General features: G+C 38.6%; 1 protein-coding gene across 1 annotated transcript; it reads right to left on the bottom strand.

The window, feature by feature from the left end:
* Nucleotides 1-1,141: 1,141 nt before the first annotated feature.
* On the bottom strand, nucleotides 1,142-25,873 carry LOC106870966 (radial spoke head protein 6 homolog A). The gene is made up of 10 exons (XM_014917213.2): nucleotides 25,268-25,873; nucleotides 21,059-21,248; nucleotides 18,471-18,743; nucleotides 15,482-15,536; nucleotides 12,979-13,095; nucleotides 10,212-10,309; nucleotides 7,113-7,254; nucleotides 6,402-6,508; nucleotides 2,614-2,870; nucleotides 1,142-1,507 (listed from the first exon to the last, which is right to left on the bottom strand). Exons 1-10 carry the CDS (start codon nucleotides 25,648-25,650, stop codon nucleotides 1,279-1,281), a joined length of 1,851 nt encoding a protein of 616 aa, XP_014772699.1. The 5' UTR covers nucleotides 25,651-25,873; the 3' UTR covers nucleotides 1,142-1,278.
* Between the last annotated feature and the right edge of the window lie 694 nt (nucleotides 25,874-26,567).

Here is a 26,567-nt window from a genome sequence, read left to right as displayed (position 1 = left end):
GGCTTTTGACCCCAGGAATGAGAAGGGAACAAGTCTACTGGAGTTCTGTAATGCAAATGATCTCATGATCTGCTACATGAACTTCAGAAAACCAGTCAGCCACCTAATCACTTATTAGCCAGGTGGGAACATAAACCAGGTTGATTATCTCTTCACCAGGCAATGAGATAGGCAGATGCTCAGAAATGCAAAGTCTTTCTCAGGTGAACAGTGTACACCCCAACATAGGCTGCTAGTTAGTGACTTCAGAATTAGGGCTAGAAAGTCTTGGAGAAATAAACCATACTAGAAAGGATTATGGAAACTCAAAAACCCAGCAAACCAGCAGAAATTTAGAGATTCTAATAGAAGCCTCTGATGATAGAGAGGAGGAAGGGACATATAACTTAAAGGACAATTGGAAGTTCCCATGGACAATCTACTGGAGGCCACTGACCAAATCTGTGGCTGGTGCAAAGTCCCAGCTAGGCCGAGGGTGACATGGTGGACAGTGCTCACTGTATCGCTACTTTCTCCGCCTCCTCTTTATACTCAGGTTCATCTTTCATACCTCCAGACTTTGCATAGTTTGTATATTATCATCATTATCATTCTTTAACATCCACCTTCCATGCTGGCATGGGTTGGACAGTTTGACAGGAGTCAGCCAGGCAGAAGACTGCACCAGACTTCTGTGTCTGTTTTTGGCATGGTTTTTATGATTGAATGTCCTTCGTAACACTAACCAGCTTGCAGAGTGGACTGAGTGCTTTTTATGTGGCATCAGCACAGGTGAGGTCAGTTTTGGTATGATTCCTTACAGCTGGATGCCCTTTCAAACACCAACCACTTTACAGTGTGGATTGGATGCTTCTTATGTGGCACCAGCACTGGCAGAGTCACCAAGAAACTTGCAAGACCAAAAGTCATTTGCAAGGAAAGGGGGCATTGGAGGGGGTGATCTTGTGTCAGATATGAAAGGTTAGAACTGTGTTAAGGGTACACATGTCTGTGAAATGCTCAGCCACTTGCACGTTAATTTCACGGGCAGGCTGTTCCATTGATCAGGTCAACTGGAACCGTTGTCATCATAAGTAAGAGAATGCCAAACATCATCATAACAAAATAAAGCAAAAGTGAACGTAACAGCAGTACACATGTATTTGAAATGGCAATCATGATTTTATTAAGAGACAGTTGTTATAGAATTGTTTCACACCTGTAAATTCGCCAAACATATGATTTATTGAAACTAGAAAAATAAATAGTTCTGGGATATCTAAAGTTTTGTTTAAAGTTTTAAGCCTCTTCTTCTTCCTCTTCCTCCTCTTCTTCTAATTCTTCTTCAGCTGCGGCATTAGCCTGCTGCTCAGCTCTCAAGGCAGCTTCTTGCTCTGGAGATGGATCATCAATCTCGATCACTTCTGGCCCATCTAAGTATTCTTCCATTGGGGCTGGTATTAGAGGTGGGGTGTAGTTTTCAGCCGCTGCCTTGTGACCCCAGCCAAGGTAAATGTTTTCAAATTTCCTGCAATGATTAAAACGGGAAAGAAAAAAAAAAAACAACTATAAAACAACTAAAACAAACAAACATCAGTTTACCTGTCTGATGACAGGTTGTAGCCTTAAACCACAATGGCAAAATAGAATTTTATTCTATTTTTGCTTTTCTATTCAATTAGATAACAGAAATGCATGACTGCCTATTCATTCTTTTGTTGTAGAATTCACCTCATCTAAGTGTTGATGGATCTTGAAGTAGGAACAAAAAAAAAAAAGAGCTCAGTAAGAACTTATATCTAGATGTGAAAATGAGCTTTAATATTTTCCATTAGTTAAACCCACCATTAATAAAATATCAGCTCAACTGACTTATACAAGGGCCATTCTCTTGTGATGTACATGACAGTCAGAGATACAAAGTAGGAAATATCTAAGCTGTTAGTGTTGAGCATTTAAAAGAATTATATCGATTCATTTTCACAGTGTAGTTCGACAACCTAGGCGGGTAGTAAATAAAAAGATTTTCATCTGCAATGTATGTTGAATTTTTTGAGGAGGATCCAAAAATTGTGACATATGTGGCAGTGTACCAAATAACCTGAAAATATTAACAGCTAATTTCTCTGAATTTCTCCAGAGCAGCATAAAAAAGTCTCATTGTGTTTATTTATAGTGGACCTGAAATTTTGAAAACTGCTAATGAATTTGCTGGATAACAATGTTTGTGGTCATAATTCTCATTTTCCTGGTGTGATATGCATGACAAAAAAGTTTCCATTTTAAAGACAGCACTGTAAAGAGCTTAATGGTTGGTGTTAGGAAGGGCATCCAGTTATAGAAACTCTGCCAGATCAGATTGGAGTCTGGTGTAGCCATCTGGTTCACCAGTCCTCAGTCAAATCGTCCAACCCATGCTAGCATGGAAGGCGGACGTTAAATGACGATGACGATGATGATGATGATGATTTATTTTTTACAGGGGTCTAAATGAACCACTTCAACATACCTTTACATATATATAATGATTTTTCCCCAAGCTTTCTAAAAATTTTTGAAAACATTTTGGTGTAACTCTCACAAGAATGGTCCTATATCTTTTCTGGTATAACTCATACAAGAGAACATACTAACCTACTTGTGGAAAAAGTACTGGCACCAGGCCATAAGTTGGATTTTAATACAGCAACAGCATACTGTGGGATAAGTGACGATGAGGCAGATAATGTCCAAGGTATTATTCCATTGAGACTAATGTCTTCAGAGAGTGGAGTTAATAGAGGTGGGCCAATTTCAGGCTGAGGTTCTTCCATTTCTTCTCGTTCTTCTTCTTCATCTTCTTCAATCTCTTCCTCAGTTTTGGCAGTTGCGTTAAACCATTTACATCGCCCCTACAGGATAAAGAATACATTTATATCGGTTTAAAGTTTTGGCACAAGGTCAGCAAAGTTTAGGAGAGGGATTAAGTAGATTACATCAACCCCCAGTGCTCAACTGGTACTTATTTTATCGACCCAGGAAGGATGGAAAGCAAAGTTGACATTGACAAAATTTGAACTCAGTACGAAAAGATGGATGAAATACTTATTTCTTTACTGCACACAAGGAGCTACACACAGAGGGGACAAACAAGGACAGACAAACTCAGTATGAAAAGATTGGATGAAATGCTGCTAAGCATTTTGCCTGGCATGTTAATGGTTCTGCCAGCTTACCAACCTTAAGAAAATTTTTAAAAAAACATTTATATTAACCAGAGGAAACCTCTGTAAAGTTGCTTGATCTACTAGAAATAGCAACCAAATCTTCTGAAAATCATATTTTACCATCTTAAAAAATGTAGAACACTTTATATATGGTAATGCCATGAATTTAGAGGGGGTCATCTCAAAAGTTTTTAGAGGGGAAACCAGTATTTCCTGATGTAGTTGTATAATTGATGGAATAATACATGATTTTATATTTATTTAGTTACTATTTTCTTTTCTTTCTAATTTTTACTGTTATCCATTTACGTTTTTCAAGCAGTTTGTAGATTAATTAATGGCAAAACAAGAAATTTTATGTAAACTTTTCTTGGATACATTGGACAACATAGTTTTAGATATATTATATGTGAAAAAAAAAACTACTTGAGTGGTCATAATTGGAATCATCATCATTATTTAACATCCGTTTTCCATGTTGGCATAGGTCGGAACTGGTAAACCAAAGAGCTTCACTAGACCTCAGTCTGTTTTGGCTTGGTTTCTATGGCTGGATGCCCTTCCTAATGACAACCATTCCACAAAGTGTACTGGGTGCCTTTTACATGTCACTGACATGAGCACTTTTTATATGTCACTGGCCCAAGTGCCTTTCATATGTCACCAGCACCAGCCACAACCAGGATTTTACTTAGCTTGGCGTGTCTTCTCAATACATTTGATAATACATCATACCTGATCAGGTATGATTTACAGTTAAACAAAAACCCTACAGAATAAGTTACATTTTTGCTAGGTATATTCCACCATTTATATCAAAGCTACAGGCTAAAATACTTTTTTGGTAGCTGAGTTCAATTTATAGTAATACTACAGGTTAAAATGGAGTCAACAAGAATACCAATCTGAACAATTTCAAGTAAAAAGAATTTTTATTTTATTGAATAATATTTGAGCAACAAAAGTAATAAGCTGATAAAAAGAAAAAGTGGTTGGGCACTGGACTAACACATAACAAGCATCTGGCTTGAACTGATGTAATGAGCTGGATGTGCGGAAACATATCTACTGCTTCCAGGATCTGTAATCATGACAGAGCAGAAAACTAACGAGCATCAAGAAAGGAAGAAAGAAAGAAAGAAAGAAAGAGCAGAAAAATATGAATTAAGAAGTCTAATAAAGAACCCTTGGTTCAAAAGTAATCACTAAATAAGCTATAACACCCAGCAGCAAGGCTCACTCCAGGTCACACACCTGTAGGGTAAGCTATATATATACCAATCTATCTGTCTGTCTGTCTGTCTATTTATTTGTCTGTCTGTCTGTCTCTATTTTTCACTCTGTCTATCTTTCTATTTGTTTATTTATACATCTATCTATCTATCTATCTATCTATCTATCTATCTATCTAATTTCAGGGTTCTTGAAAAGGTCACAGACACTCCTCCTCTTTTTCACCTCTTCTTCTTCTTTTTCCTCTCCTTCCACCGCCTTCTTCCCTCTTCTGCCTCCTCCTTTCCTCTTCTGCCTCCTCCTTTCCTCTTCCTCCTCCTCCTCTTCCCTCTCTCTCCTCCATCCATACCTCGTCCTATTCCCCTTCTCTTATCTTCTAGTTCGATATAAAAATAAAGTTTAATATCCATCAGGTTCGACTTTTATATTGTCTCTGAGTCAAAGAAATAGCTACTGGGATCTCTTTAATCAACCATACCCAACCAACTGTACATCTTTCGCTTCGTGAATACGTCAGAACCTAATAGATAATCCAAAAAGAAACAAATAAAGACTGGATGGGGGGAGGATTACAAAAACTTAGCCTTATTCCAGTTGGCTCTTCACAAAATTCAAAAAACAATTGCTTACTTAAAAAAATATCCCAATTGTCCACATAGACATCAAAATTTACGCAACATAAGCTAGTTCTCATAGGGGAAAACAGTTACGTACCAAAAAGAGTGTTGTTAAAGTCTAAACTTGCAGTGAATATTGTTCAAGGGAGATAATTATAACTATTTTAATGGATCTTTAAATGAATTACTTCCCTTGACTAATTTCATCTTTTTTCGCTTAATTTTTTCAGTCGTCTGGATAATACTAATTTTTGTATAGAACCAAGCATAAAGAAATTATTATAAATTATAATCTATGACCTACAAATTATAATCCACTTGAGCCTGTCCTTGGTTTTATGATATAAACTGTTTTAAAGTGATCTAAATTAAAAGCATTCTTCGTTATTTAAAAATTAAATGAAACAACGAGGGTGTATTCCAGTTCGGGATAATATATACTATGAAATCAATCTAGCAATAACTAGCATGGAAATTTTAACCTAAAATGGACGTCGTGGTGGTGATGATGATGATGATAAAATAATAATGAGGATAATAGCGTCCAACTTCATGATTTACATGTTACTAGAATTATTCTGTAGTGTCAAAATAAATTGTAGCCAATACAGGTACAATATCCAGTCAGTTATACCAAACCACCAACATTTAAACAACCATGCCCAATAGTCTCATTCCAGGAAGGTGAAAAGGTGGTGGAATAGTACAATGGATGAAGTCATAAAAACTAGAAGACAAGCCTTGAAAAAGATTAGAAGAAAGAGGAGTGCATGAAACAGTAACAGATAAGGCAGTAAGAGAAGCTGGATGTTGTGTATACATAACAGAGAGGGAAAGCTGACAGAGATTTATAAGTGCTTTGTGACAAAAGAAAGAGAGATGTGAGATTTTCTGATCATGAAACAGAGAATCAGAAATCTAAGTTGGTATCAATGGTGTTGGCACTGCTGCTGCTGTCATCACCTGTCATCACCATTGCCAGTGATGTTATTGTCATCATCATCATCAACTGCAGCAGCAGCATCGTCATCATTGTCATTGTTGTCATCGTCGTCGTCGTCGTCGTCATCATCATCATCGTTATTGTTGATGTCGCCGTCATCGTCATCACCATCTTAATATCTGTTTTTCTATACTTGCATGAGATAAATAAGTACATTAAAGAGGGAGAGAAAGTGAAGCAGGAAGAGAAAGAGAAGGAAAGAGAGAGAGAGAGAGAGAGAGAAATATAGAGTGGAAGAGATAGAAACAAAGAGAGAGAGTGGCGGAAAAGAGAGAAATAGAGAGGGAAGTAAATAGGATAGAATAAAACAAGAAAGGGTAGAAAGAGAGAGAGAGAGACAGACAGACAGAGAAGTAAACTGACCTGTGGTAAAATGTGCAAGGTATGATGGACCCAGTTATTTAAGGATTCACACAGTTCTCTCATTGTAAGTCCATCAAAGTCGATGTTTTCGATGTAAGTGTCCCGTACTGGAAAAAACCAAAAGATTGAAATGAAAAGATGATTTGAACATTGGGAAGCATTTGAGTGGGATGTGGCTCAATGGTAGAGTCTTTGCTTTGCATGCAAAAGGCCCCAGGTTCAATACGTAGCATCTCCAAAAGCAGGCTGGAGATGTGTTTTTGTTTATAAGTGCAAGGTGGCTATGGGGTAAGAAGATAATTTGCCAACCACGTGGTTTCATGTTCAGTGCCACTGTGTGGCACCTTGGGCAATTGTCCTCTACTATAGCTTCAGGCTGACCAAAGTTTTGTGAGTATATTTGGTAGAAGGAAACTGAAAGAAGCCCATCATGTGTGTGTGTGTGTGCATGCGCACGCATGCATATGTGTGTATGTTGGATTGTTTACCTCCCCATAACTTAGTGGTTCAGCAAAAGAGGCTGATAGAAAATGTACCAGACTTGCAAAAAAAACAAAAAAAAAACATAAGCACCGGGGTTGATTCTTTCAAACAAACCTTTCGAGGTGGTGCCCCAGCATGGCCACAGTCCAATGACTGGAACAAACAAAAGATAAAAGAGGAATTGATAAAACAACAGCTAATGGAAACATGAGATGTTCTGGGACTTACCCTCGCCTTCTTCTTCCTCTTCCTCTTCCTCATCAAATTGGTAGTACCCCATTATTGAGGCCTGGGTGCCAGCACTGATGCGTGCAATTTGAGCTCGAAGATAGTTCATTTCATTACCAGGAAATGGAGGATATGTGATTATCTAGGAGAAATAAAGAACCACATAGATTATATGATGGTATTTGTCATTCAAAAATACTAATTTAACCCATTACCTACCAGTGATCTCATATGAGATCACTTAAAAATTACAAATTTCTTAATTATCTGTCAATATTTACACATATCTAACCTTTTTGCTATATCTACTAGGTATATTTCTCTGATATTCAAATGAGGTTTGCTAATTTTTCACCCAATATCTTGCTTATTTCTATTTAAAATATTATTTTGAAATGTTATTTTGATCATTCCAGTGTGTTTCTAAGGCTGTTTTATGCTAGAAATCAAAGTTTCATAAAAAAATTCCAGTTAATAGAATTATAGGAGGTAATGGGTTAATACAGAAAAGATGGGATTTGAATCATGTATCTATCACTTGTTGGGTAACTGTGTTACTAAACTCACTACATATTACAGGGTGGAGCAGAGAGGATGGACGTTTTTGAAAAATTCACAAAATCATTAATTTTAGCTGCAAACAAATTTTATTGACATCAATGTGTTCGTATTGAATTAGCATTTGTCAAAATCAAATGTGGAAAACAACATCCATTATGTGGTATCCTTTTTCATTGAATCATTTCTGAAGACTTTTTTGGAAGTTGACCTCCACTCTCTCCAGCATTGTCCTGTCAATTTGGGTAACATTGCTCTCCTAGATTTTCAAGAGCCCAATAACAACAGTTCTGTTGATTCACCATGCCATTGAGATAAAAATGAGCTTCATCACTCATTAACAAAATGAGGTTGTCATTTGCTTCAAATATTGTATCCATCTCTTGTGCAAAGTTAAGCCACTGTGCATAATCCCATGGTTTCAACTGTTGCCCAATGACCAATTTGTACAGGTGGAAATGCAGATCTTCATGCAAAATATGCCTTACTCATTGATTATTAATGCCAAATTCAGTGGAATGCCTTTGAGCAGAGCGATTCGGACTCTATATCAAAGCTTGTCTGACACATTCCACATTTTCCGGGGTCCGTACCATTCGTGGTGTCCCAACCGGTCTCCTGTTCGTTAGTGTATCTTGTGTAAAAAGTGCATTCACCCAATGTCAGATTCTGTTACAGGTGGGAACAGCCTGATTTCGGTGAATCTTGAAGTGATGCTGAAACTCATGCTAAGCTGCTGAGACAGACTCGTTATTCTTCCTGTAATTGTTGTAAGCAAACACACGATGCTCTATCGTCCACAGCCCCATAGCTTCACCTGAAAAGTAAAGATGCTAAGACATCACGGACTGAATGTTACCTGTCGGACATATGTTCCTCCCCCTGGGGCTGAGTAATACCCATTTCAAAAACGTCCGTACTCTCTGCTTGACCCTGTACCTAACATTCCATAGTTTTATGTTAAATGGTAATGACCCTTTTCGTTCATGAATGACCATGGGATTGCATTTAGAAAGTTACCTCCAAGGCACAAGTCTGGACAAGATTGTTTATAGAAAACCAGCAGTCACCCATGCATATCAGCCTCTCCTCTCTATGCCACCGATGCTATCCAAGGGAAAGGCAAAGGCTGATGCAACTTGGTGCCAGTGACATCGCAACTCATTTCTACAGCTGAGTGAACTGGAGCAATGTGAAATAAAGTGTCTTGCTCAAGAAAACAACACACAGACCAGTTCAGGAATCGAACTCACAACCTCATGGTTGTGAGCCTGACACTTTAAACACTGAGCCATGCACCTTCAGTCTTATGGGTGTCTGCTTCAATGACCCTGAGAGCTATGCCAGTGGAGTGCAAGCTCCTGGTAGGTCTCCTGTGCTGGACAGGTCAAAAGATAGAGGCAAGACTAATATGGACCACCTCTTCCCAGAGGTAAAAATGAGTTTGTATAGAACCGACACCTCAACCTAGAAAACAAACAAAGTTACTGAAGTATAGATGACAATTCAAAACCAACAAGATTTGGGAGAGGAAGGGCTTCTCTTCTTAGAGAGTGGTGCAACAAAATGCAAAAGGCAGCAAGGATCCGACTGGAGAGAAGCAGAAATGATAGCCCAGCAGAGTCAAGAACAGTGGAGAAAAGTCATTGATGGTCTCTTCTCCATGGGAAGTGAAGGACTTAAGTGAAGAGGTTGTTAATTTGAAATGATGAGTTCAGTTCCTCCTGTACAAACTTGCCCATAGTATTCTACTTAAAAAAGCAGTCTTCTAAGTATATTTGTAGCCCAATTGGTCAAGGGACTAAGAACCATGTAACAATGTCACTTTCTGTATCATGATAACAAGTTAGCTTCTTGACACTGACAGTTCTTTTGTCCAATGGAAGCAGTTTACTAAGTCCGTCAAACAGATATCATACAACACTCTTTCCATGTTGGTAGTTTATCACCTCTCTTAACACTGTATCACTCTCTTTAACACTGTGTCACCTCTTTTAGCATTGTATCACTTCCCATAACACTTAAACATTGCTTTTAATTCTATATTACTTTTCCATAACACAGTGTCCTCACTCAACATTCAGCTATCTTCTTTAACCCTTTAGTATTTAAACTGGCCATATCCAGCCCAGATTTTCAACCTGTTTTATGTCCAAACCAGCCAAATTTGGCTTCTCACATCTCAACACTTTCACTCTAAAACTAAATAGTCACATCATTTAAGTCTCAAAGCTACAAGATAATGCATGATTAAAATCAAAACAATGTGAATAAATAAGCATTACATTTGATAGACTAATCTGAATGCTAAAGAGTTTAGAGAATGGTAGATCAGATTTAATAGGATCAGAGAAATACAAAATGTTCACTTTTTCAGGTACCAAAAGCTAAGCTTGGAACTGCTGCCAGTAAATTTCAATGCAACACATACAGTTATACAAGAAAAGCTCTCACTGTAGACATATAACAAGAGACATATACCTTTTTTTTTTTTTACTGAAACATGACATCACATTAAAATGAAATTGTTTTAAGACTTACTGGGGCATCTAATCTTCCAGTAAAATATTTCTTGATCTGTCTGGCAATTACAATCTGTATTGGGTTCACTAAAGGCAAACGTATCCAGGGTTTCCCAGCTGCAAATAGGAAACAAAACAAAATAATCAAAATAATCATTTAGCTTCAGTCAACATATATAACTACATCTTTTGGTACACCACATCATGTAAGTCAAAAAGTATGGACAGCAACTCTACTTATTGGGAGATCTACAAAGCTATTTTAGCATGGTCTTTTCTTCCATAATCTATTTATTATTGTTAATTTTACTTCATACAAGGCGATGAGATGGTAGAATTGTTGGCACGCTGAATGAAATGCTTTGCAGTATTTCGCCCATCGCTATGTTCTGAGTTCAAAGTCTGCCGAGGTTGACTATGCTTTTGTGCCTATTTTAAAAGGAGGTGCAATGGCCCAGTGGTTAGGGCAGCGGACTCGCGGTCATACCATCGTGGTTTTGATTCCCAGACCAGGCGTTGTGAGTGTTTATTGAGCGAAAACACCTAAAGCTCCACGAGGCTCCAGCAGGGGATGGTGGCGAATCCTGCTGTACTCTTTCACCACAACTTTCTCTCACTCTTACATCCTGTTTCTGTTGTGCCTGTAATTCAAAGGGTTAGCCTTGTCACACTGTGTCACTCTGAATATCCCCAAGAACTACGTTAAGGGTATACGTGTCTGTGGAGTGCTCAGCTACTTGCACGTTAATTTCACGAGCAGGCTGTTCCGTTGATCAGATCAACTGGAACTCTCGACGTAACCAATGGAGTGCCAACAACAATTTTATTTCATTTCTCATTTGTATAACAGTTATTTTCATTTCTGAGAAAGATGAATAACAAGATGAGGCTAGTCTTAGGTAGAACAACAGGAATGATGCCAAGCCTCAAAGAGCTGCTCCAGAGTCATTAATTTTACAAACTAACACCTTGCCAGGTCTACATTAGAGATAATCAAGATGTCTACTGGAACAATGTAAATACACCCAAGGCTTAATAGTATATATCTACAATCTACAGTTGTTTCATCTTAATGAAGGCAACACAATGACAGCTGTCAGCTGTGGAAGAGAAAAGATGAGACTATAGCTCAGTTTTTCAATTGTTTTTTTTTTGCTTATTAGTAGGAGGGATGGAATCTAGTTATAAAAAGAATTGTTTTAATGATTTGCAAACTCACTAAAACTATCATAACCTTGTTGTTGGCACTCCGTCGCTTACAACGTCGAGGGTTTCAGTTGATCCGATCAACAGAACAGCCTGCTCGTGAAATTAATGTGCAAGTGGCTGAGCACTCCACAGACATGTGTACCCTTAACGTAGTTCTCGGGGATATTCAGCATGACACAGTGTGACAAGGTTGACCCTTTGAATTACAGGCACAACAGAAACAGGAAGTAAGAGTGAGAGAAAGTTGTGGTGAAAGAGTACAGCAGGGTTCGCCACCATCCCCTGCCGGAGCCTTGTGGAGCTTTAGGTGTTTTCGCTCAATAAACACTCACAACGCCCGGTCTGGGAATCGAAACCGCGATCCTACGACCGCGATCCTACGACCGCGATCCTACGACCGCGAGTCCGCTGCCCTAATCAGTGGGCCATTGCGCCTCCACTATCATAACCATGCAGGTATAATTAATATTCATCATCATCATCATCATCATTTTAATGTTCATTTTTCCATGCTTGCATGGGTTGGACAAGGTTTAATTCCATGGCTGGATGCCCTTCTCGAGACTAATCTTCACCTGTTTCCAAGCAAGGTATTATTTCCCCATGGCCAGGCATGACTATGCAAGATTTTGGAAATGAATGATGTTGCTTATATAACAGTGACACTCATTTACAACAATCATGTGATGTGAAGATAAGGAGACATATATGCACGTTCATGCATACATATACATACACACACACACACTGAACTTCTCATAGTTTCCATCCACCAAATTCACTCACAAGGCTTTGGTTGGTCTGGAGTTATGATAGAAGACATTTGTCCAATGTGCCATGTGCAGGGACTGAACCTGAAACCATGTGGTTGGGAACCAAAATTCTGAACCACACAGCCACACCTGCACCTATCAATAATCTAGTAGTAAGATAATATAAAACAATAAAATATGGGGAAAACCAGAAATGGTACAGCTAATTATTATTGTTATAGCATGATATAAGAAAAATTCCACTGAGGTTGACTTTGCCTTTTATCCTTTCAGGGTCGATAAATTAAGTACCAGTTGCATACTCGGGTCGATCTAATCAACTGTCCCCCCCCTGTCCCCCAAAATTTCGGGCCTTATGAGTAAAGGTGGTGAGCTGGCAGAAATGTTAGCTCGCTAGGTGAAATGCTTAGCGGTTTTTTGTCTACCGTTACATTCTGAGTTAAAATTCCGCTGAGGTCAACTTTGCCTTTCATCCTTTCGGGGTCAATAAATTAAGTACCAGTTGTGTACTGGGGTTGATCTAATCGACTGGCACCCCTTCTCCCCAAACATTTCGGTCCTTGTGCTTAGAGTAGAAAAGGAATCATTAGCACGCTGGACAAAATGCTGATTGGGATTTCGTCCGTCTTTACATCCTGAGTTCAAATTCCACCGGAATCAACTTTGCCCGTCATCCTCCCAGAGTTGATAAAATAAGTACCAGTTGGGTACTGGGGTCACTGTTATCAACTTACCCGCCTCCCCCATAAATGCTGGCATTGTGCCGAAATTTGAAATCTATAAATAGACAGAGAGAGTACTTACGTTCATTGCAGACAAAATATGTCTTCTTATTGGTGCCGCTTCCTTTATCTTCTTTTGGTATAGGTGGAGGTGGCTTGTAGTCAATTTTGGGTACTCTATCTTCCACGATTGCTTCTTCTGCATGGTGTTACCAATCCAAGGAAGAGGGTACGAAAGAATTAAAGCAAAACAGTTAAACACTAGAATTTGTAAAAAAAAAAAAAAAAAAAAAAGAAGACAAGAACAATGGTGCTCGGTGATGTTTTGCTGAGGATGGTAATTGGCTTGGTCCCATAAGAAGGTTTGGTACTCAGGAGTGGCTGTGTAGTAAGTAGCTTGCCTACCAACCACATGGTTCCGGGTTCAGTCCCACTGCATGGCACCTTGGGCAAGTGTCTTCTACTATAGCCTCAGGCTGACCAAAGCCTTGTGAGTGGATTTGGTAGACAGAAACTGAAAGAAGCCTGTTATATATATATATATATATGTATGTATATGTTTGTGTGTCTGTGTTTGTCCTCCCACCATCACTTGACAACCAACGTAGGTGTGTTTACATCAGCAAAACTGACCGGTAGAATAAGTACTAGGCTTACGAAGAATAAGTCCTGGGCTTAATTTATTCGACTAAAGGCGGTGCTCCAGCATTACTGCAGTCAAATGACTGAGACAAGTAAAAGAATAAAAGAATAAAAGAATAGAAATTCTAAAGGTTTGGGGTAGGGTGCTTTTTTCGGAGGAAAATGGCATCTTTTGGCCCAAAAAGCTCGTCTAAGGGAGATAACCTGTCCTCAATGATCCCAGACTTTCTATTCTTTGATAACCAGCTAACCAAACGACCATAGCAGATTCCTCCTTCCCAGAAGTGAAGAAATACATTTGTCTCTGGCTTTAGAGTCTGATGAGACATCCATGGAAATATGGCCTTTGTGGATGCAAAACCATTGGTCACTCTATGATCGGACATTAACATAATTACTTTGAAAAAAAAAAAAAATTTTATGATGGGCTGCTTTTTACAGTTTCTGTCTACCAAATTCACTGACAAAGCTTTGGGTTGGTTGAGTCAATAGAAGATTCTTGGTCAAGGTGCTACACAGTAAGACTGAACCATATCCCTTTAGTATTTAAATTGACCATATCCGGCCAAGATATTGTACCTGCTATATCATCAAACTGGTCAGATCTGGCCTCACACATTTAGCCTATTATATCTTTCTAAAAATAAACAATCACATCATTGAAATTTCAAAGTTATTAGATAATGCATGATTAATTCAAAATAATGTGAACAAGAGCACTCAGAGAGTGCAAACCTCCACCAAGGCAACACCAATGTCCTCTCAACAATTAACCAGAGATGATTTTTAAAATGAGAATAACTGAAATAAACTCGACTGCTCTCACAAATGGGAATACTAAAGATGAACTCAACCACTCACAAAAATTAAGTAAAAAAACAGGAAAAATAATCCAGAATCCGAATCCTTGTTTGGTATCAGATCAATTCCAAAATCTAATCAGTTTATGGCAGTCACGAAGCCAAATATTCCTGAAAGTTTCACCTGAATCCATCCAGCAGTTCTTGAGATATCTTGTCCACAAACAAACAAGACTGAAAGCAATACCTCTGTCTTCGCTAAGGCGGAGGTAATAAATAAGCATTACATTCAACAGAGTGACCTGAATACTAAAGGTTCAAATTTAATGGATGTGAAGTTAACTTCTGAACTACACAAATATGTTTGCGCCACTTAAGTGTCAACTAAGAGTAAAGAGTAAAGAACCCCTTCGGTCATGAATGACCATGGGATTGCACCTAGAAAGTTACCTTCTAATGCACAAGTCCGGGCAAGGTTGTTTATGGAAGAACAGTAGTCGCCGTTCATACCAGCCTCTCCTCTCCATGCTACTGATGTTGTCCAAGGGAAAGACAAAGGCCGATACAACTTGGTACCACTGACATTGCAACTCATTTCTACATCTGAGTGAATTGGAGTAACATGGAATAAAGTGTCTTACTCAAAAACTCAACACACAGCCTGGCCCAGGAATCGAACTCACTGCCTCATGACTATGAGCCTGACGCTCTAACCACTGAGACATGCATCTTCAAGTATCTACTAGTATCTTTAATAATCAATGGTCGATAATTTACATGAGTAAAGTGATAAACCAGCAGAACCATTACTGCATCAGGCAAAATGCTTAGTGGCATTTCATCCATCTTTATGTTCCGAGTTCAAACTCCACTGAGGTCAGCTTGGCCTTTTATCCTTTTAGGGTCGATAAAATAAGTGCCAGTTGAACACTGGGCTCAGCGTAACCGATTGACCCCTCTCCTGAAATTGCTGACCTTGAGCCAAAATTTGAAATCAATAATTGACATGAATAAATATTGCATTTTAAATATTGTATGAAATATATTTAACTTCTAGGGTCTGGGGGAAGGGGTAGGGTCCCTGACCTTTGCAGACCCTCTGTACATGTATAGATTACTAAATTATCATATAAGACATCTCACCGTCTTCAGCTTCTTCAGCAGTCTCTTTTGGTGCTTCTGCTACTTCTGGTTCACCCTTTGGAAGAAAGCATGGAAATAGATTCAGAGGCTTATATATAAATAACTCTGCTATAACAGTACAACATCCCATAACAACCATAACACACACACACACACTTCATCATCATCATCATCATCATCATCATCATCATCATCATCATCATCATTATTTAATCTCCTTGTTCCATGCTGGTATGGGTTGGATAGCTTGACAAGATCTGATGGGTCCAAGGATTGCATTGTACCCTATTTGTCTGTTTTAGCATGATTTCTATGGAAGCCCTTCCTTATAGCCGGTCATTTTACAGCCTGAACTGGGTAAGCATGTAAGCACACACACATACACACACACATATATGTACACATATATAACAGAGCTAATAGTAATCTGGTCAAAATGCCTCATAAGCTCTCTGTTGGCACACCAAGCTAACAATATTGTTTCTCTTAGAAAAGAACTTTAAGTATTCTTATGGCAGGCTCAGATGCTATGGTTCATCACAATTCTCTAAGTAATTATGTTAATGTCCGATCATAGAGTGACCAATGGTTTTGCATCCACAAAGGCCATATTTCCATGGATGTCTCATCAGACTCTAAAGCCAGAGACAAATGTATTTCTTCACTTCTGGGAAGGAGGAATCTGCTATGGTCGTTTGGTTAGCTGGTTATCAAAGAATAGAAAGTCTGGGATCATTGAGGACAGGTTATCTCCCTTAGACGAGCTTTTTGGGCCAAAAGATGCCATTTTCCTCCGAAAAAAGCACCCTACCCCAAACCTTTAGAATTTCTATTCTTTTATTCTTTTATTCTTTTACTTGTCTCAGTCATTTGACTGCAGTAATGCTGGAGCACCGCCTTTAGTCGAATAAATTAAGCCCAGGACTTATTCTTCGTAAGCCTAGTACTTATTCTACCGGTCAGTTTTGCTGATGTAAACACACCTACGTTGGTTGTCAAGTGATGGTGGGAGGACAAACACAGACACACAAACATATACATACATATATATATATATATATAACAGGCTTCTTTCAGTTTCTGTCTACCAAATCCACTCACAAGGCTTTGGTCAGCCTGAGGCTATAGTAGAAGACACTTGCCCAAGGTGCCATGCAGTGGGACTGAACCCGGAACCATGTGGTTGGTAGGCAAGCTACTTACTACACAGCCACTCCTGAGTACCAAACCTTCTTATGGGACCAAGCCAATTACCATCTAATATATATATATATATATATCATCATCATCATCATCATTGTTTAACGTCCGCTTTCCATGCTAGCATGGGTTGGACGATTTGACTGAGGACTGGTGAAACCGGATGGCAACACCAGGCTCCAATCTAATTTGGCAGAGTTTCTACAGCTGGATGCCCTTCCTAACGCCAACCACTCAGAGAGTGTAGTGGGTGCTTTTACGTGTCACCCGCACGAAAATGGCCACGCTCGAAATGGTGTCTTTTATGTGCCACCCGCACAAGCCAGTCCAGGGGCACTGGCAACGATCTCACTCGAAAATCCTACGGGAGCCAGTCAGGCGGTACTGGCAACGGCCATGCTCAAAATGGTGCATCTCATGTGCCACCCGCACAAGAGCCAGTCCAGGGGCACTGGCAACGATCTTACTTGGCTTGCCGGGTCTTCTCACGCACAGCACATTTCCAAATATATATATATATATATATATATATATATATATATAAATGAGAATGTATGTCTGTGTGTGTGTGTGTATGTGTCTGTATGATTCCTAAAACTCAAGAACTACACAACCAATTTCATTCAAATTTTACACATGCCTTACTTAGGGTCCCGGATATATATGTATCTTTATATCAACTACAAGTACAGGTTATCTTTTTTTTTAGTAGTTTCCTCACAAAGCATTGCCTCATCATTCTCACACACACCCATACTGTTATTTTAATAAAGGATTTAAAGCCTGGAACTTTAGACTTTTATAAGAGAAAATGGTTATAATAAATTTGCTGCCATTTGGTTAAAATGCCTTTTGAAGTAACCCAAGCAGAAAGCAGACAACCAAACAGTTACATAATGCCAACAGAAGATTCAGCTGGTTAAAATTATGAGTAAAAACTGACCAATCATAGAGGCTAAAAATAGAGGCTTGCTGGAAACTGTATTAGCAACAACAGAACTATAAAAGCTTGGATTATGGGATTATAACTCTTTCTTTTAGAGTCTGGCAGTCTTGTCTGATTGACAAATGTTCCATGTCAACTTTCAGTTTTCATCTTTTAATCTCATTTTCTCTTCCAATCTCTCTCTCTCTCTCTCTCTCACTTACTTTCTCACCCACTCTCTCCCTCGTTCTTACTCTCATTCTCTCTCTCTCTCTCTCTCTCTCTCTCACTGTATTTCACTCTCTTTTCCTCCTCTCTCTCTTCCTGATTGTCTCAATCAATTGAGACTACTACTCTTTTACTTTTGCACTTGTTTCAGTCATTTGACTGTGGCCATGCTGGAGCACCACCTTTAGTCGAGCAAATCGACGCCAGGACTTATTCTTTGTAAGCCTAGTACTTATTTTATCGGTTTCTTTTGCCGAACCGCTAAGTTACAGGGACCTAAACACACCAGCATCGGTTGTCAAATGATGTTGGAGGGACAGACACAGACACACAAACATATACACACACATGCATATATACGACGACCTTCTTTCAGTTTCTGTCTACCAAATCCACTCACAAGGCTTTGGTCGGCCCAGGGCTATAGTAGTAGACACCTGCCCAAGGTGACATGCAGTGGGAGTGAACCCAGAACCATGTGGTTGGTAAGCAAGCTACTTACCACACAGCCACTCCTGCGCCTACTATTTACATTCACTTTACAAATTACAGAAAAAAACAACAAAAAACAACAGCAAAGGGCCTACAACAACAACAACAACAACAACAACAGGGACACATGAAACACACACAAACCTCATCGTCTTCTTCTTCCTCAGCTTGGTCTCCTTCACGATATTCAGTTTCCACAATGTAATAGTTTTGTTCTGTGCCTAATATTTTACCCCAGAATCTCACATGCTGGACAGGGTTGCTGTCGACCAAATGCTTCATTGCTACCCAAACACGGAATAGTTCTTCTCTACCAATTCCGATTCCGCATTGTTCAAAGTAGAAAGCCGTTTCCATGATGTTAGGCAGTGGCGATTCAACCTCCTCTTCACGTTCATCAACTTCATCATCTACTTTCTAAAATTGTCAGAGAGGAAGAGAAAAATAATTGTTTGTCATCTGTTTATTTATTATGTGTATGTAGGTATGTGTGTATGTGTATCTACGTGTGTGTTTATGGGTATGTGGAGGCACAATGGCCCAGTGGTTAGGGAAGCAGACTCGCGGTCATAGGATCGCGGTTTCGATTCCCAGACCGGGCGTTGTGAGTGTTTATTGAGCGAAAGCACCTAAAAGCTTCACGAGGCTCCAGCAGGGGATGGTGGCGACCCTGCTGTACTCTTTCACCACAACTTTCTCTCACTCTTACTTCCTGTTTCTGTTGTTCCTGTAATTTAAAGGGTCAGCCTTGTCACACTGTGTCACGCTGAATCTCCCCGAGAACTACGTTAAGGGTACACGTTTCTGTGGAGTGCTCAGCCACTTTCACATTAATTTCACGAGCAGGCTGTTCTGTTGATCGGATCAACTGGAACCCTCGTCGTCGTAAGCGACGGAGTGCCAACAACAACAAATGGGTATGTATGTGTACGTGTGTGTGTGTTTGCGGGTATGTATTTGTGTGTGTTTGTGGGTATGTATGTGTATGTGTGTGTGTGTGTGTGTGTTTGCGGGTATGTATTTGTGTGTTTGTGGGTATGTATGTGTGTGCGTGCATTTGTGTGTGTGTTTGTGGGTATGTATGTGTACGTGTGTGTGTGTTTGTGGGTATGTATTTGTGTGTGTGCTTGTGGGTATATATGTGTATGTGTGTGAGTATATGTGTGTGTCTTTGTGTGTGTGTTTGTGTGAGTGTTTGTGTGTATGTATGCATGTGTGTTTGTGTTTGTATGTGTGTGTGTTTGTTTGTGTTTGTATGTGTTTGTGTTTGCGTGTATGTTTGTGCACGTGTTTGTGTGTATGTGTGTGTGTGGTATGCATGCAAGAATGCATTTATGCATCTTTTATTTTTTTTTATCCTTTACATGCTCGAGTCATTGGACTGCAGCCATACTTGAACACCACCTTGAAAGTTTTCAGTTGAACAGATTGTCCTCAGTACCTTTTTTTTTTGGTACTTTTTAAAGTTCGGTACTTATTCTATCAGTTTCTATTGCTGAACCACAAAGTTACAAGGATATACACAAACTAACACCACTTATCAAGAGGTCATGGGTACTAAAACTCACACACACACACAACAGGCTTCCACACAGTTTCTGTGTAAAAAAATTCACGCACAAGGCATTGGTCTATAAAAATTTGTTGAGGCTGAAATAATGCAAAATGAAATACAACAGTTGAAAATTTGCCTTGTATTTCTTTGACATTTCAGGGTTAGAACCGTTCTTCACATGTCCTGATGAAGAGGTTCTTGCCCCCTAAATACTGAAGTAATACAAGCTAAAACTTTAACTGCTGTTTTGTAAACAAATGTTAAATGATGAATATGTTGATGATGATGCAGGGATACATTTACTTCTATACCCAGTCGAGTTTAAACCTTTTGAGCACTACTAATTGTATTCTACACAGAAAATAGCTGGCTCTCATCTATGAACTATATATATATAAGAGGTCTCAGGCTAGTAGTGTTTGGGGTCTGAAGATATGCTATAAGGCTAAACCCCTTATTGTGCAAGAAACCCAGGGTAACACCATAAACCAGCCTCCCCCATTATAATATTAACTGCTCTACATCTTAGAGTGTGCTTCTCCTCCAGATTTATGTATTTCTACAAACGATACATACATACATACACACACACACACACATATATATATATATGGCTTCCATGCTAGTGGCATATAAAAGCACCCACTACACTCTTGGAGTGGTTGGCGTTAGGAAGGGCATCCAGCTGTAGAAACTCTGCCAGATCAGATTGGAGCCTGGTGCAGCCATCCGGTTCACCAGTCCTCAGTCAAATCGTCCAACCCATGCTAGCATGGAAAGCGGACGTTAAACGATGACGATGATGATGATGATATATATATATATGTGTGTGTGTGTGTGTGTGTGTGTGTGTGTGTGTGTGTGTGTGTGTGTGTGTATGTATGTATGTATGTATGGACATACATATGTGTGTGTTGTCTACCACCACTTGACAACCAGTGTTAGTTTGTTTACACCCAAATAATTCATCAGTTTAGCAAAAGAAATCAACAGAATAAAACTTAAAAGTAAGTACCAGGGTCAGTTTGTTCAAATAAACGTTTCAAGGTAATATCCCAGCATAGTTGCAGTCCAATGACTGAAACAAGGAAACAATAAAAGAAACTATAAAAGACATGTGAAGGCTTGTATAATAAAATATTAAAAAGTGACTAAGAAAACGTTTAGGTAGCCATACCACAAGTAGCTTAGTTTCGATTTTGGCTAGAGCCATTTCAAGTGATGGGTCGGCCATATCTTGGAGTGTGTCTTTTATTGGTTGAAATCTATATTTCTTGATATTTTTGCTAATATCTTCAAAAGTATCAACGGCATCGACATGTCTTTCAGATAATATTTCAGTGAGGACATCGCATAAATGATCATATCTGAAAGAAAATGGACCTGTAAAAATTAGCTCAGAAATAATGAAACTGGTAGCTTTGCTTTTTTTTTTTTTTTTTCCTTGTTCAGCTCCAGCCATCTCTGATTGAGAAATGCTATGATATTAAAGTCATTCCAACTATTGCCATCATATAAGAGGGAGTGGGGGGGGGGGGAGATTTAAGCTAAAATGTACTTAGAAGTACATTACTCAATGTATTTGTCCTTTTTAAAAACAGCAGGATATGATTTAAGAAAGATTTGGGTTGTTGTTATTTGTTGTGTGCAAGGATCCTGACCACCCTCACATGAATGGATTTCAATAAAATAAAGAACTGTTGGCAGTTGACAGTGGACATTTGACAGTGGGCAGTTGACAGCATGATTGTTCTTATTGGATTACTGAATTAGTTTAATATCGTATCTATGTTTGGCATAGAACAGAGCACATTCCGTGTGAACATATTAATTCCACAAAAGTTTATTCTACAGTAGATAATCATATCCAGATATTTATTTGGGTAATATTATTCTCCACCCTTGTGCAGACCCTGATGTCATCATAACATTATTGGCGATGAGATATTAAAACACTATTTCAAACCATTGTTGTGTTCTTGTGCACATATAAATTAAACCCTTTCTTAAAGTAAGGTTGTAACGACAAATACTCAATATTAATCAACTGCTATACCATGGCCACCATTAACATGCGTAATTTGAAGATGATTATCACCTCAGTTTCAAAGATATGACATCACAAATATGGCTAATTATTCATTTAGGTCAATTAGGCTAGATTTCAACCAATTTGCTGACCATTCAAATTGTTATATTTCCTAAAATATTCATCTGAAATTTCACAAATGCAGTATCAAAATGTTTCTTTTTGGGTGCATTCCAAGAAAAAGCACAGTATAAATTACATTTAAATATTTTCAAAAATTCATGGTGATACCTAATTAATGTGGCTGTTGCTTAATTTAAACATTTATTACATCACATTTTGTAGGAAACAATAACAACAACAGTATAAGTAATGCTACTTGCCCCAAATACCTCAAGAATTATTGTAAAACACTTTCCATAACACATCACTCCAATCTTGAGGAATTGCATTATTTTCCCACAGATTATGTATAAAACTGTGCACAAAAATTATCATCCTATTTTCCTCTAATTTGAGCACTTATACAGGAATGTCATCAGCCGTGCTAGACATTTAATTTTTTTTCTCTGAAGTTTACACAACAGCAACTCTTACTATGTTAAAAGTAAGTTGGTTATCAAAAAAGTATTTTATTCGAGAGTTTGCTAAAGGAGTTCCAAAAAGGGCCAATCAATGCTTCATGAGTAACTTAGTAGATCACTAAAATATTCTTACTTCTACTGAAGGACCTTATTTAAAGCTTAAATGAGGGTTTTGCTATCCTTAGCTCTAATGAGAGCACAGGTATTTGAACAAGCACCATAAGCTTTATTTATAAGAGAGTACAATTCCTTAATATTCTTTTTGTTTTATGCTTTCTCAAGATAACAAGCGCATTAAATCTGCATCTTGCTTTTCATGTTTCTGATCTCCTTTTAAATCTTTGATTTAACAGGTTTATATTGGACCAATTTTGACAGAACTGTTCTTGAGGGTCTTTTTGCATGGATAATAAGCTTTGTACATGTTGTTATTATTGTTTGTTCCTTCTTGAACCATGCCTAGTTCATAGGGGTCAGTTTCCTGGTTTCAATGGTGTATAGTTTCCCCACCTGGACAGTCACAGGTGAGCTGCTGCTAGATGCAGGAAGAAAGAGTGAGAGAAAGTTGAGGCGAAAGAGTCAGCAGAAGTTTGGCATTACCTTCTGCCAGAACCACTTGAAGCTTGGTGCTTCACTCATAAACACACACATCGCCCAGTCTGAGATTCAAACCTGCAATCCCTCGACCGCGAGTCCGATGCTCTAACCACTAGGCCATGTGCCTCCACAAACTTTGTATATACCTTTTATTATCATCAAACAACAATATCGTCATTGTCATTGCCATCATCATCATCACCGCCACCACCTTAATTATCATCATCATCAGTAGAAAACAAGTTGGCTGCAGTACAGTGTAAAAATTAAAAAAACTGTTTTGGCTGCCGAATAAAGTAATACAGCTACAGTTTGATAAAATGAAATTGCAGTGTTTTCAACAAAAATTGCGTTGAGTACTCAAAGGAAATAGACAGAGAGATTATTGTTGCTCTTCTTGGTGATGTCCAATCACAGAACAGCTCTGATCAATTAGACCCGCAATCAAAGACATTCCAGTTGTAGGCATTGATTACTTTAAAGATATCTGGAAAAATAATTTATTCAATGTGTCCTTTGCTTACCAACCACATGGTCCCGGGTTCTGTTCCACTGAGTGGCACCTGGGGAAAGTGTCTTCTACTATTACCTTGGGTTGGGTTGACCAAAGCCTTGTGAGTGGATCTGGTAGATGGAAACTGAAAGAAGCCTGTTGTGTGTGTGTGTGTGTGTGTCTGTGTGCGTGCATGCATGTGCGTGTGTGCATGTGTGAATGTTTATGTGTGTGTGTGTGCATGTGCATGCATGTGTGTGCGTGTACATGTGTGTGTGTGTGTGTATTCGTGTGTGTGTGTGTATTTGTGTGTGTGTGTTTCTGTCTGTGTTTGTCCTCCACCATTACTTGACAATCGGTGTTAGTGTGTTTACTTCCCCGTAACTTAGCAGTCCAGCAATAAAGTCTGATAGAATAAGCTTAAAAAAATAAGTATTGAGGTTAATCCATTCAACTTAAAATTCTTCTTTGGACTCAGCATGATCTCAGTCCTAGAGCTGAAACAAGTAAAAGATATATATATATGTATATAGATGTGTATATGTATATAGATGTGTGTATATATATATATATATATATATATATATATATATATATATATATATATTATCATCATCATCATCATCGTTTAACATCCGCTTTCCATGCTAGCATGGGTTGGACGATTTGACTGAGGACTGGTGAAACCGGATGGCTACACCAGGCTCCAATCTGATTTGGCAGAGTTTCTACAGCTGGATGCCCTTCCTAACGCCAACCACTCAGAGAGTGTAGTGCGTGCTTTTACATGTCACCCGCACGAAGGCCAGTCAGGTGGTACTGGCAACGGCCACGCTCAAAATGGTGTATTTTATGTGCCACCTGGACAAGAGCCAGTCCAGGGGCACTGGCAACGATCTCGCTCGAAAATCCTTACACATGTCACGGGCACAAGTGCCAGAAAGGCGACGCTGGACACAGGTACTATCCCGATTTCGCTTTCTCTTGCCCCAATAAGTCTTCGCAAGCTGAGTTTCGTGTCCAATGAAGGAGACGACGTTGGCACGGGTGCCAAGACGACGTTATCATCATCATCATCATCATCATCGTTTAACGTCCGCTTTCCATGCTAGCATGGGTTGGACGATTTGACTGAGGACTGGTGAAACCGGATGGCAACACCAGGCTCCAGTCTGATTTGGCAGAGTTTCTACAGCTGGATGCCCTTCCTAACGCCAACCACTATATATATATATATATATATAGATGTGTATATGTATATAGATGTGTATGTATATATGTATCTCTCTCTCTCTCTCTCTCTCTCTCTCTCTCTATATATATATATATATATATATATATATATATGAGAGAGAGCGAAAGCTAATAGTGAACTTCACTCAATGTAGAATCATCAAGTAGATTCATGATCAAAGTCAATCCAACCATGACCATTGCATTATCCAATACTATTATCCTTACTTTGTTAAGACAGTAAGGAATAATTTGTAGGAGATTTGGTTACTATTTTTCATTGACTTGCACCTTAAAGCATGCAAATTTTAAGAATGTTAGTTGTTTCCAAAAGAGATGTGAACTACCGCTGCGACCGAAAATGGTTTTGTACTTATGCAAGAAACTACTTAGAATTTTTTTTTTTGAAACAAAAAAAAAAAAAGAAATCAAAAGAGAAAAAAAGCTTACAAATTCTCTCCAGTTTTTGTACTTGCAGTCATAAGGAATGCTTTGGCATTGCGCAAGTCTTGTTCTTCTTTAGCTGTCAGAAATGTTTGTTCAGCAAAAATTCTGGATCCTCTTGAAGAAGATCTCGAAGGTGGCTGGTTCATATTTAACATTGCATTTATTGGTTCGGTCAGGTTGTGACGAGCATCCAAAGAATATACTGGTAAGTCTTCATTGTAAATTAATAAATCCTCTCCTTCATCTTCTTCCTCTCCTTCTCCTTGTTCTCCTTCTTCTTCTCTTTCTTCTTCTCCTTCTTCTTTTTCATCTTCTATTCCTACTACTGCCTCTTTTTCCTGTACTTCTTGTAATTCCTCCGGCTCATTTAACTGTTCCTGTGACATTTTGCTAAAACTCAATCTGTTATTATATTATAGATGATTAATTTTACAAATCTAAAACGATAAATATAAATACGAAGTTGTTTAGCTAAGGGTAGGAATTATAATTATGAAGCTAAACAAAAAAAAAACTCTGACAAGTTCATGTGTTTGATATTACATCCCCTAATTGTGTTTGGTCACTTCAAAGTTGTTGTAGTGTTGCCATGGAGATGAGACAACACTTTCTGCGTACGCAGAAAAAAAAAAAGCAATATAAAGATTTGAGAATGTCGACATTAGTGATGACGTTCTACACAACTATTGGTTTCGTTCACTTCCGGTCCATATTTGTGTGTTTCTGTATATGATAATGATGTGTGTATATATATGTGTATATATATCTGTTGACCTATGTATGTAACTGTGTGTATATTAATCTGTGGATACATAAATGTATATGTGTGTGACAGACCGACATAGCTTTGGATGGGAAGAAATAACTGAACAACAAAATAGGCAACAAAGAAATAGAGAGAGAGAGAGGGAGGAAAAAAAAAATGAACTAACAAGAACTTTTTTTGTATATCGTTTCCGTCGACCATCAGCAGGATGAATCAGTTATTTTAATTTACTCGGAAACTATTAGTTTTCTCGACGAGGATCATCTCTCCCCCAACTCCCAGCACACAATACACAAAAAGGAAAGAAGAAAAAAAAGCCCAGATAGACATATAGTCTCTTGGATTTGTTCTTAAAACGTCCGACCAACCAACCAACCGACCGACCCAACAACCCGGTTCCGTCAACTATTTCTTTCCCACATCTTCCAAATCGCATCATAGTCGTCATCACCAGCATCAATATCGTCGTCGTACTCAACAAATTTTGTCTTAGTCTCACCATTATTGTCGCTTTTTTTTTAGTTATTATTATTAATA

This window comes from Octopus bimaculoides, chromosome 11 (genome assembly GCF_046866305.1).
Source record: "Octopus bimaculoides isolate indiv1 chromosome 11, ASM4686630v1, whole genome shotgun sequence".
Lineage (NCBI taxonomy): Eukaryota > Metazoa > Mollusca > Cephalopoda > Octopoda > Octopodidae > Octopus > Octopus bimaculoides.
The sequence above is the reverse complement of the archived record's forward strand: the minus strand, read 5'-3'. Positions and strand labels throughout refer to the sequence as shown.

What these genes read in the sequence shown, in the direction of transcription:
- LOC106870966 (XM_014917213.2), bottom strand. Translation starts at nt 25,650, where the DNA reads ATGTCACAGGAACAGTTAAATGAGCCGGAGGAATTACAAGAAGTACAG. An exon ending in CCTTGCACATTTTACCACAG is followed by an intron (nt 2,871 to 6,401) that starts GTCAGTTTACTT and finishes TTTATCCTGTAG; the next exon opens with GGGCGATGTAAATGGTTTAA. An exon ending in AGTACTTTTTCCACAAGTAG is followed by an intron (nt 1,508 to 2,613) that starts GTTAGTATGTTC and finishes TAATCATTGCAG; the next exon opens with GAAATTTGAAAACATTTACC.